The sequence below is a fragment of the Diorhabda sublineata genome, chromosome 3, assembly GCF_026230105.1.
Source record: "Diorhabda sublineata isolate icDioSubl1.1 chromosome 3, icDioSubl1.1, whole genome shotgun sequence".
Classification (NCBI taxonomy): domain Eukaryota; kingdom Metazoa; phylum Arthropoda; class Insecta; order Coleoptera; family Chrysomelidae; genus Diorhabda; species Diorhabda sublineata.
The window spans coordinates 23,375,186-23,388,108 of record NC_079476.1 but is presented as its reverse complement, the minus strand read 5'-3'; the positions used below and the strand labels follow the sequence as shown (position 1 = coordinate 23,388,108).

General features: G+C 32.8%; 1 protein-coding gene across 1 annotated transcript; it reads left to right on the top strand.

Moving 5' to 3' along the window:
• Positions 1-1,736: 1,736 nt before the first annotated feature.
• On the top strand, positions 1,737-12,449 carry LOC130441811 (glyoxal reductase-like). Its single transcript, XM_056775609.1, has 6 exons — positions 1,737-1,920; positions 4,690-4,770; positions 6,306-6,413; positions 8,020-8,309; positions 9,820-9,987; positions 12,223-12,449. The coding sequence occupies exons 1-6, from the start codon at positions 1,800-1,802 to the stop codon at positions 12,397-12,399; spliced, it is 945 nt and encodes a 314-aa protein (XP_056631587.1). The 5' UTR covers positions 1,737-1,799; the 3' UTR covers positions 12,400-12,449.
• The last annotated feature ends 474 nt before the right edge of the window (positions 12,450-12,923 follow it).

Sequence of the window (12,923 nt, the reverse complement as noted above, 5' to 3'; positions counted from 1 at the left end):
CTTAGATTTGTAAAAATATTTATTTTTAGCATTATTTCATTGAAACCGGGACATTGTAGATTATTTTCGGAAACCGACGGGACGGCCAAAAAAGAGGTCTAAAACGGGACTGTCCCGGCCAAACCGGGACGTATGGCCAGCTTGTCCTATTCTCCTCAACGAAAAGAAAGTTGCAAAACATCAATTAGGACTATAACTGAACTATAACTTCAACGATTGAGGCATTTTGATGTCCATTTCTGATTCTTCTAAAAAAATAAAAACTGTTTTCAATTCCAATAAAAGTTTTGGAGTCGTTAAAAGGAGACAAGAAAATATAGAATCCTGTATAGTCGTTTTAAGGTTAATCCTTTTAGGTGTTCTGCTATTTTCTAGGTCGAAGTAGGAGTCCATGTAACTGTTTAGTCTGATAAATGGCTACTACACCACCCTATTCTATGGATTTAACTACGAGTGAAGAATATTTATTGTTTTCAAACCTGAAATGGCTCGCTGAATAGAGATATGAAAACCTAGACCACGAAAAAAAGGGGAAAAATAAACGTTGCACAAATATTCACCATTGCAAAAATAATTGTGTATAACTTTATCCAAATATATATAACTATTAAATGATTTTCAACATTGATGACAGTTTTCATTGGATTTACAATACGAGAAGATTCTAACCTATGAACTGGAATTTAAATAGAATATTTTGCGGCATCGTCAATTTATAATATTGTACTTTTTATTTCGTCTTACCTACGTTCTAGTTCTCAAACATCATCTTACGATGTCAGTGAACTTTAAATTAACAAAATCAATATCAACAAATCCGGTTTAACAGGATTACGTAATGTAAAAGAAATATACATATATACAGAGTGGAACCGCCAAAACGGATTAAATAATTATTGAATTTCGAAGCGTTGTGAATTTTAGCTTAAAATATTGTAAAAATTCGGCAAATCGATTGAGATCCAAAACGTATGTTTATTTTGAAATGTTGTACATTGAGGGCTGATGACAGTATAATATTATCCTTGCCAGAAGCAGCAGGATAGCATGTAACTGAATCTCTGTGGTTGATTTCTTTAACCTCTTTAAACGATCCAATAAATTCAAAATTTTATCCACTTGTCGTATTCTTCTTCTTAAAAAACAAGATACCTTCTCTCTTCCATGCCGAAGTATTCGCTGTGATGGAATCTGATCGAGTGGTAATTGGTCGACGCCAAAGAGCAGAGCTGCTATAAAAGCCGTAAGGAGGAAGAGAATGCAGATGTCAAAAATAATATTTGAATCTTAAAGGTAGAAGTGGAATAAAGAAGTGTCGATCTCTTGTATTTAATAAATAATAGTTGCGATCCCTCCACAACTGGCGCTTGAATCTTAACGATTATATTTAATTAATTTCATTTTTAGTCTACTAAGCTGAAGATTCCACGATATAATGGACTCTCATGATCCACACTCTCGATTTATTCTATATTAACACTCTCGCCCGATAAACAGACCCGGAGTGGTACAACAGAGAGCCGACTGCAGCGATCTCGCTCGCTCTTTTATATAGCCTCGTGGATCGTGCATTGAATGGTATCCTCAGACATTTTCCAAATAACATTAGATGGAGTATTTCTAGTTAGAAATGACATTCGTCTTAATGTCTGACTGAAATTGATATTCTACCAAATAAGCTGTTCCACACTGTATTATTGAAATCATATTAAAATGTGCGAGGTGGTATGGACAGTATAAATATAAATAAGCTTTGCATTTAAGTTTTATCATTCAACGAGTCTAATATCGTTTCAAAAATGATTGAAAAATTTGTGGGGTTGTTATCGTTTATTTTATTAATTTATCCAAGTAATGGGTTATTGACTAAAGATCTTAAAGCTACGTTACCTAATGGTGATCAGATGCCGATGATTGGTTGTAAGTATATAAATAGGGATCTCATATAGATATTTATGCTTTATTAGGTATTAGTTAGAATTATATTTGATGAAGTAAAAGCGAATAAATCCTTTGAATCAAGGTGCCGAACTGGCCAATGACTTACTAAGTGTCAATCTACATTACTAAGAATTTAATACAATTCAACAAAGAAATCATATTATTTTTTTATAGATTTTTTAAAATATTTTTGTAAAAAGCGATGAAATGAAACCATTTTTGAGGATTTCCTATCTTTGCTCCTTTAGGAAATGGAAAAGTTATATATTAAACGTATAAATATAAGTTTTTTTTAATGTAAAGCGTCTAATAATTTCAATATAGTATTAGTTTGTCACGTTTGGAAATCGTAAAGGTCTTAGTTTGTCACGTTTGGAAATCGTAAAGGTCTAATATCACACTTTTTAGTTTGATTCTTGGGTATCTTCACCTTCTGATCCATTGTTCTTAACAATTTTTCAAATAATGAAGCACGTCCTGTATCGTTCTCTTCCTCCTCCGACCGCTCCAATTAGTTCTGTGCATCATTTGCGCGCACGAAGCATGCGCAGTATAGATAAAGTGTCTCGAACAAGACAGAAAATGAATATTGTCGACACCGTAACGTAGGGACGTTTTTTCCCATACCAACTGTCCTTATAGGAGTATTACATATATGATTAGAACGCCCCACAATGTAATACACTGAGATTTATAATGTTGGCATAAATTGTTAAAAAAAATTTAATATTTAAAAAATGGGAAAAGATAGGGATAATGGAAAGAAAAGTCCTATTCAGTTAATAGTTTTTCAGTATTCGGACAGTCCTTGGGAATCAGGCTCAGATCTATTGGTTACAAAAGTTAGTTCAAAATTTTTATAGAAAGCACCCCGAGCATTTATTATAGTGACATTAATTTTTTAACCAGTAATTTGATTATCATTGAAATCTGTTTTTTATTGAAACATCGCTCCATTCCGTTATTTTTATATGCAGTTTTGGTACACTATTCATTGGAAATGACGCTTGGGAACACATAAATTCTTGTTCCAGCTTTTCTCGCACTCAAGTAGACCTTTATTCCGTATTCGTGTTCTATGTTGAAAATCGATATATATCGATATTTTTAAGTCGATTGAAACCATTGAGGTTTGTATTATAAACGATTCTGTTTGGTCCCTTGTGAACCGTTTCTGGGACGGTATTTTCGATATTTGGATGATAGCACGTGCAGTTACAAGAAACGTACGTATCCGGAGAATGCACAAAAATGTCATTTAAACGTTTCCAATAACTGTTCCAAGGACGATTCCGATTAGTAGGTTGGAATAAATATATAGATATAATCTTGAATGTACACAGACCCCTAATACGCAAATAATGAAATTAAAGAAAATGTACTCTAGACCTTCATTCAGCTATACAATTACGAAATCTCAATAATTGAATTGAATATTTTAATATAAACAAAGTTAAACATGAGAAATGTTACGCGCTCATTTGAAAAATCAATTTATTTGATACTAACATTACATATATGCAAATTCCAGGTAATAAAATATTTTTTATTGTAGTCAAGTTATTACTAACAATTATCAATATCTATAAATATCAACTACGCAAAAACAATAAACAAGAGTTTTTTTATTATACCGGGTGATTCACTTCAAGAAAAAATATTGGTAGTATCATCACCCGTAGTAATTCTTGATCTACTGTGGATTCTTCAGTACTACTCTTGCAAACTAGTTACTCCAATATTTGGAGACCTTTGGTTTCAATTATCATGCTTAAGACTGTCATTCTGTACTTCTTCTTCCTGCTGTGTATAGGCATCATTGCTTGTTTTTCTTCACGTCATTGCCTCTGCTCAGTCACCTGGGAGGTTGTCACTCCATCTTTTCCTAGGTCTTCCAATGCTTCTTTGTCCTGCTGGTGATTTGTCCCTTGATATTTTCACAATTCGTTCTTCCGTCATGCGGTCAATGTGCTCATTCCATTTTATCTTTCTATCCAGTACCCAGTCATTGATATTATCTATTCCGCATGTTCGTCTTATGTTTTCACTCCTTTCTCTATCCAGTAGTGTTCTTCCCGCTATTCTTCGAACTATTTTCATTTCTGTAGTCTCCAATATCCGTTTCGTTTTAGAGGTCTCAGGTCGGGTCTCTGCTGCATAGGATAATATAGGTCTGATTGCGGTCTTGTAAATGCGGGCTTTTGCTTCAGTTCGAATGTATCATTCTGTACCATGGACAAATTTATTCGTCCAAGTTCTGTACGTATATCTATAAGATATTTACTAGCCACATTTTCGAGTTTAGACTATCGTAAAACGAGTTATATTATTTATGTATTGTATTTTTGGCTATATTTAGTAACCATGTATTAAATATTTGGATGAAACATACTTTTATGCCCTATTCATAAGCTTAACTTTCCGTTTTCCGTTACCGTTGACGTCTGAAATGCATAAGATCTTTCATAGTTGACGTTTGATGTCAATGTTTGCTGATAGGTCTGTCTTAGGTGAATTTCAATAAAAGCGAATGTTATCTTTTCCCGTCAGTAGTTCGTAGTAAGTTTCGTAGCAAAAGAAAAAAACTAATCACATTTGTCCCAATAAAAATATCACGAAAAATAAAAGCAGTACACACGTCAAAAAGAATAGATAAACAGCTGTTAGATCAACTATATAAATAGAGTGTAGAATTTGCTACGAACGTCAAGGGAAACTCAAGTTTTTGAATCGGCCTTTAATCTTTAGTAGGAACCAGCAGAATTAGAGGAACAGATAATGTTAGAAATGCAATAGATGACGCTTTAGCAGTTGGATACAGACTTTTTGGTAAGTATTTGTGATATTAATTTCTATACTTAGATTAATGAGTTTTTATTAATGAATATCAATTGATCCATATAAAAATATATAGTAGCTGCATCTACATACAACAGATCACCTTTAATTAGATGGTTTCATGCCCTTATTATTTATTATGACCGTGTTGACGACATCTAATGGTCTAAAGCTTAACTACTCATTTGACATCCCTTACGAAGATGGGGAACTGTGGATATTTTTAATAGTGCGAAATTTGAAAGTTAGGAAAGGTTAATCACCAATAATACAGAACAATTAATTTTGTTCAAAATAGTTTTCATATTCAATAGTTTTCAGTTACATATACGAGGGCTGCTACTAAAGTTTTGAGATATGGCAACACGAATGTGAATATGTTAAATCTGACATTTGCCATTATAAAGTTTGACATTTTTAATGTAAACAATGCATAATCTTTATACGCACAATAATTGCGAATCAACAACGCACTAACTACATAAGATTAAGTATTTAGAGGAGTTAGAACGTAAAGTCCGTGAATTTGTCTCTCTAATAATTTGACCTATTGTTCACCAATCATGTACCAACGACTTAAGATTATTACTAGAGCCCACATCATTCAATATGATACTTTTGAGTCATTTCTCTTTCTATTAATTAATTCTTCGATGATGAATACAAAAGTATTGGGAAGCTCGAAACATATATTAAAATTAGTACACTTGGATGTTTGATTGCCACAGTCCCACAATAATCACGCTCTTGACTCAGTTGGTGTTTCGATTCCCATATATTTATGTATATATTTATTTCGAGATAAATCTACTCCGTATACCGTTCAGTTGTTTGTAGTATAATTTCAAATTTAAATTAAAATTATGATCTCATTTAGAATAAATAAGTATGATAATTCTATTCGCAAAAACAAGACAAGTTGAGAAAGGTTAAAGTGTGTTTTCAAGAAAGATTTGAATCTTTATATAATTTTGCATCCATAATATGGGAACAATTCGCTATTCTGCTATTATCAGTTTCAATGAGAATAGTTTCGAAATTACTCAGATGAAGGTTACGACAACATTTTTATCAACTGTAAGATAGGAAAACCACTTTAAATTGAATTAGTACTGTAACGTTTCGTGGCTAAAAGTTCGTGAATAAAACTGTTTAATGTCACACCACCAGTATCGCTGATATCTTCGTCGTATATATTTTATATTCCAATAACGGCTCTACTGTGAGCTCTCGCCTTTTGTACAATTCTGCAATCAATCCAGAATATTGTAGAACCATCTGCCTAGTTACAAATATCTTCTTTTAGAAGCATCTAGGATAATAGTTTAACGGTTATCCAACAGTAGATGGAGCAACCCACTATCTTTTATAGTTGGCGTGCGGCTGTGTATCGGTCACTGTATGAATAAAATTAACAGTACCGGAGATCCTATGAGTAAAGTTCGCTATATGATTTTGTTGTCACAATTAATCTTTATTCTAATTAAAAAAAATATGATATGAAAGCAGACCTTTTGGCATTTTAGATACCGCAGCGTTTTACAAAAATGAAGAAGATCTCGGAAAGGCTTTTAAAGAACTTTTGCCTAAATATAATTTAACACGTAAAGATATTTTTATAACATCGAAATTAGGTAAGTTATTATGTAAGGTGTTTTGAGGAATAATCTTTTTTATAGCAATTAGTTTAGATGATTAATTAGAAAAAACATCAGCAGTTAATATAACCAACAAAAAAAACTCACATACAAGACGACTTGTAACCTATCTGTTCTTAGAAATTTAGTACATAAAGGACAGATCTTATAAAGAAAATATTTCTAAATCAAAAAAGCCAAAAAATAATAATAAATAAGGAGCTCTAATGATTGTGACGCTTTTTACGAATAAACTATAGCAGTATTTAAAAAAAATCATCATTATGATAAAAATAACAAAATAGATTTTACAAATTATGACATTATTTGTAGTGACTTCAATTGTAACTAAATTTGAAATGGGTGGAGGTGATAAATGGTTGTTGGGGAATCTGGGTGAAAGATATTTAATATTTTAGGGCTGACGCTCAAAGTATAGTGTCCTAGAAACCAATTAATTATAAATAATTTTGTTTTTACATCTCTATTCATTCAAAATTAAAGATACACTACACTCATGAAAGGAAAATGGTTTTACAGAATTAAAAACCGCAAAACTGGGTATTTACACACATGTACACACTTAATTTTTACACACACCTTGATCAAATCAACCCCTTCTTAATTGCCAAAATTTAGTGGTAGCGTCCGACTATCCATCGACATTTATGAGAGTAGCATTTGAGCGGAAAACGATTGAGAAGACGAATGAGTGGCCGGCTACTCAATAGGCTAGTCCACCATGTAGATTCACAAAACATACCTAATCTTAGGGTATGTTCTGTGGTTATATTTAATGGTACTTTTGTTCAAAATGTTTGTAGCAAATCGTGTCATTGCTAGATGGCACAGCAATCTTGAGATTATTAATCCAACAAAAACGTTTTGGAAGATTTTTCAATATCAATTTACGAAAAAAATTTGAAACGATTACATATAACCAGTGAAATGTAATTTCAAGCTTTTTTTCTGCCGTTATTGCTTTTATAGCCATAAACTACGCACCCCACGATCATGCACAGCATAGTTTTTAACAATAATTTCTTGGTAAAAACTGGATTAATCACACAAAAACAAAAATGTACCAAACCGTTTGTTTTGCACCAATTCAATGGCGTTTGACGCTCGCGTTAATCTCTTTGATGCACCGCCACTTGAGCTATCGCCTAACGCCAAACGGCAATGTTAACGCCTTTGTTAAATTATCGCATTAAGTCGTGGTATTAATGGCAATTCTCGTTAGTGTGGCCCCAAAGTAAGATGTAAGTACTCAGTATTCAAGCAAAATAGATGATTTTTTTTAGAAAATAATGACTCAGACTTATTCAATCAACGACAACTGACAAAGTTGTATCAGTTACAATAAATTTATCCGCGTATAATTCAGTTATTGCAGAAACTGAATGAAGAAATGGATTAGTGACATTCCACATGTTTATAACCTCGAAATAAGATAAAATAACCTGTAAGGAATCAAAACCTTTTTTAAACCATGATATTTTACAATTATTTGATATAATAGTTACACCTTCGGGTACGTTTTCGTTGGGAAACTTTCTTTACGAAAATATGTTGGAATTATAAAATTATTAATCAATTTCAGCGCCGACTGAGGAAGATTTTGGGAAACACGCTTATAGCGCGTTGGAAAAATCGGTAAAAACAATCGCCTGCGATTATTTGGATCTTTATTTGATTCATTTTCCTGGAATACCTAGTGATAGTGGAAACAACTCGAGAAATTTCTCCCAATCACGAGACGAAATCTGGCAACAATTAGTTAAGGGTGTTAAAAATGGTTTGACAAGAAATATTGGCGTATCTAATTACAACGTCAGACACTTGACAGAATTGGTAAATAACGATCATGGAGTTAAAGTAGCTGTAAATCAGGTAAATTAATGAGAATATCAAGTTTGATTGAACAATTTTTTTGTTTTAAACTATGGTTTAACATTATTACTCGTCGATAAAAATGTTTTGACGAACAAAGTTTGATTTTGGCTAAAGTTATTTTATTAATTAGTCATATACCACGCGACATACAGTCTGCGGACGTTTTTTCTTGTCTTATAGTCGTCAGGAGAATCAAGTTTAGTCCAGGCTGAAACTATTTTGGTTCAGTCTAAACCAGTTTTTTGAAAACATGCGGGCTTTTATTCACAATTTTCTAAATAATGGTGCTCCAGAATAAATGTATGTATCACTGACCTCAAAACTCAACAACATGAAACACCACAGAAATCAGTGATCAGTCAACTTTATTTCTCATAATTATCAACAATCAGTAACAAATAGAAATCAATAAAAGTCAGACTCTCCGCAGATGATCTCGGCATGTATGTTGAAGTCAAAATCTATCAACAATCTTCTTCTTATAATCTCACTTCTTTGTAGCGTTGACTAACCTAACCTAAAACCACTTCTCGAACTAAATGGTGGTTCCACAGAAAATATCCTAAGAAGAAATGCAAACTAAACAATATGGCGGATTTTCGATGCCAGTGCCCTCGATGGTACGTGGCAGAACTAATCTATTTTCGCGGTTCATTTAAATATACAACCCAGATTATCTACTGTACTTCGACGATCATATCAGTGTCTACTACATCTGTATTTATAGCATAATAATGTTCTTGGTTTATGTGATATGTAATCTTTATAAATGGAAGTAGACAATAGATGGTATAGCTTTTGTAAAATCACTGATTTTCACATAATTTGATGTTGAGCATTGAATTTTGCAAAATTCTTCCCATTTACAGCACACATCAAGAAAGCGTTTGGGAAACTGAAAGATGTTTATTTATCTTGACAATTGACAGTAATGACACATTTTTATTATATTAGCGCCACGATTAGGAAGTGGCAGAACTAAATTTGTGTTGCCGAAATTTACGGGCAACTTCACCTTATTATTGGGTATGTTTTTTTGGGTGGCTTTCTTTTCGCACACATCTCTTGTAACGATATTCGACAATAAAATTGGAATGAACACATTAAGGATCTATTCGTCAGATGTCAGATCGAGAGACTCTTGATCTACAGGCATCTTATTAGATTCAAGATGGTTTATAGGCTCATTTCCTACTCCTAAGTACATGTTAAAATGTTTAGATGCTATAATAAATCAAGCATAGTCCATCATCTTGGGAGCTTACAGAAAATCTCCAATCGAAAGCTTACAAGTAGAAATAGAAGCTATATTAAGAAGGACCTTTCTTTGTTCCCAATTATTTTCGAGGCCTCAAATCATTGCATTTTAGCATTTACAATCTTGGCAAATTGTTTCATTATCTTTAGTTTTTTTTACGTTAATGCTAGTCATTATTATTATTGATCTATCTTTTCTGTATTTTTGTTATTATGAACAATTAATAGGTTAAATATAAACCTTTTTTAGGTGGAATGGCATCCATATTATCATCAGGACGATGTTTTACAATTTTGTAAAAATCATGGAATATTACTCCAAGCATATTCGTCGTTAGGAGGAAGTGGAAATGCAGATTTGTTTAACGATACCACAGTAAAGGCAGTAGCTGAAAAGTTGAATAAACCTCCAGCCAAGGTGAATATTAAATTGTTCTCTAATTTTCATACAGACTGTTTCCGCATTATTTCCGTGAAACATTAATTGAACTGTGGTTTCTCAAAACATTCGTCTAACCGTGCCAATTCGCATAATTTTGAATTTACAGTTGTAAATTGTGAGTAATTTAACCCAAATATTATTATCGCTCATAGAGGTTAATAAAACGTGGTGCTAAAGTTGTCCCAGAGGTCTACAAGAAATTTTTCATCCTTAGATCAGTGATTCGTAAAGTGTGCGCTCAAATAACCACGACACCTTCTACAGAGGTATAAATAGTTTCATTTTTATATCAATGATTCCAAAAGTGGTTTAGGCGAACTTCCAGGGGTCCACGGAAGACTTTACTAGAGGTCTAGGTGTATTTCCATTTCACATTTTTAATGAGAAAATTGGGAATTTTCACAACATCTCAGTTAGAGTGAATACTAATAAGTATGAACATGATTTGGGTATAAATAGGTATTTCAAGATAATCAGTCGATTTTGCCCGGGTATCTTTTCCATAATCTTCAATATGTTCTTCAATTTCAAAAGAATAAACAAAAATTGAACTTTCAACTACTCTAAAAACTCTGGAATGTTTTTATAGCATTTGTTGTGACTTTTCTCGGAATGGAATTTCTTTCTACATTCACATCCATTAATCATCACAATCATTTTATGTTTTATGAATGTACAAGATGCAACTAATTCGTCATCTATAAACCATATAAAATAACCAATGAAACACCATCAATTGTCAAAAATTCGTATATTCGTACTTGTTCCGCAGTTCCATTCTCCAGTAGACTTGGTATTCCTTTGATCTGTACCTACTTTATGATAACCCGGTAAAGCCACTCGGAGCGTCTACATCAACGTGGCTTAGGCCGCCCGGCCTACCCCAGCATGGTGTGGACCCTGCTTAAAACAGCGGTATCATGGTACTCTAAGACCAATTGAACCTTTTTTGAAACAATTGTTGATGGTGGTGTAATTTATTGTGTACCATGCTTCACGTACAAATTAGGCGATTTTGAGTTAAAACCTTAGATTAAATTTGACGGATTCTGGGAGGTTTTGGGATACTGAATAAGTCGAGCAAGTCTTAACAAAATTAGGGGCACGGATTCTCGAAATATTGGGATTTGAAACTCAAAAAAATTTTTAAACGTGAATAACACGAAAATTTTTATTCGAGAAAAGCTGCCGTAACAAAAAATATAGAGTACGAAATTCTGTATAAAAAAGTATCCCAGGCATTTGTTCCTAACCTCAAAATTTTCACCGTATAATGGGTTCATGTACTAAAAAACATTTTGAATTGAGAATAACTCGATAAATACAAGGATTTCAGCACAAACTGCCAGGACAAAAAATGTGGAGCAGAACATTCTGTACAAAAAAGGTTTCAATTCTTTTCCAAACCTTAAAATTTCATGACTCAAAGTAGATAGTAAATGGTTCTAAATCAATTTTATAAGAAATGAGAATTTCGAGCTAAATCTCCTCTTGGTTTCTTGTCGTTTCGCTAACTCTGATATAAGAAAACGAGAAATGAATCAACATTGAAATAATCACTAGTAACCATTCCAATATCTTCATTAAGTGTTCAATGAAATTTTTTTTGTTGCCTTTTTTTCGTTTCTCTAGAATATTCTTTCTAAACACTCAACTCCATCGCTTTTTCTTAAAATTATCTCGTTCTTCTCCTCAAAACTCATCTTTCCAGTTCGAGCAATAATTTTTTTTAAATCTAATGTATCGAGATAAAATTAGCCGTTCCGTCCTACGCTGTAACTTGAGCAGTGGTGGATTCACGAACAGGCTGTAACTTAGTCTGTTGGTGAATTCTCCACAGCTCAATTGTACTGCAGATATCTTGTAATTCCATAGAAAACAATGACACTTCGGCTCTTCTTGAAACAAACAGATTGACTTTAATTAATCTTGCGTTTTTGAAAAATATTAGAGTTCTAGATTAAGAAACTTCACAAAGGTCTAAAAGTGGGTCTTACCTTGCAACTCAGAGGTTTCCATATCTAAAAATTACTGGATCAGAATATTTATTTCATTTATAGGATTTTCTCTCATCCAGTTTTTGCTGATTTAGGTATAATTCCAAAATTTTTAGTTGAAGACTGAAGTATGTTTACTTAAATCGGCTTATATGTGGTAGACTTTTTACTGACACCTTGTTCAACAAACAATAGTATTTGGGTATTGTTTTAGATACTTCTACGATGGGCATTACAACAAAATTTAGCGATCATTCCAAAATCAGTCAAAAAACAAAATATGGAGGCTAATCTAGACTTAAATTTCGAAATCCCCGATGAAGATATGAAGCTTTTGAGTAATATACCTCAAACGAAAAAATATAGATGGGATCCAGACACTATTATATAAAAAATCAAATACTGAAGTGTAATTATCGTAATAAAATGTTTACTTTGAAATTGATTGTATAATTTGCATCCTTATCCTTAACAAAGTAATTTGGTACTTACATATCGTAAATACGAGGTCTGGCTATTCAATAACGAGAGTGGTTACGAAAAAGGGTTTTATTATAAAAAATTATTCCCATCCCTAACCACACACCTTTCCATACGTTTTTTCCATTAATCGAAGCAGTGCTGGAAGTCTTCTTTGGTGAAGGCCTTTAGGAACTCTACCGTTTTTTGCTTTACCGCTTCCATCGACTCAAATCGGGTCCCTTTCAAAGCAGATTTTATCTTCGGAAACAAAAAAAATCGCACGGTGCCAAATTTATTGATAATTGATTATTTCTTATTGTGTTTCATATCTCAAAACTTTAGTAGCAGCCCTCGTATACGCAACAAACACAAAAAGAAGCAATAAATTCGCATGATTCAGTCCGACAAATTCAGTTTACTGATTGCTTTCAATAGTATTTACAACTAAAATTT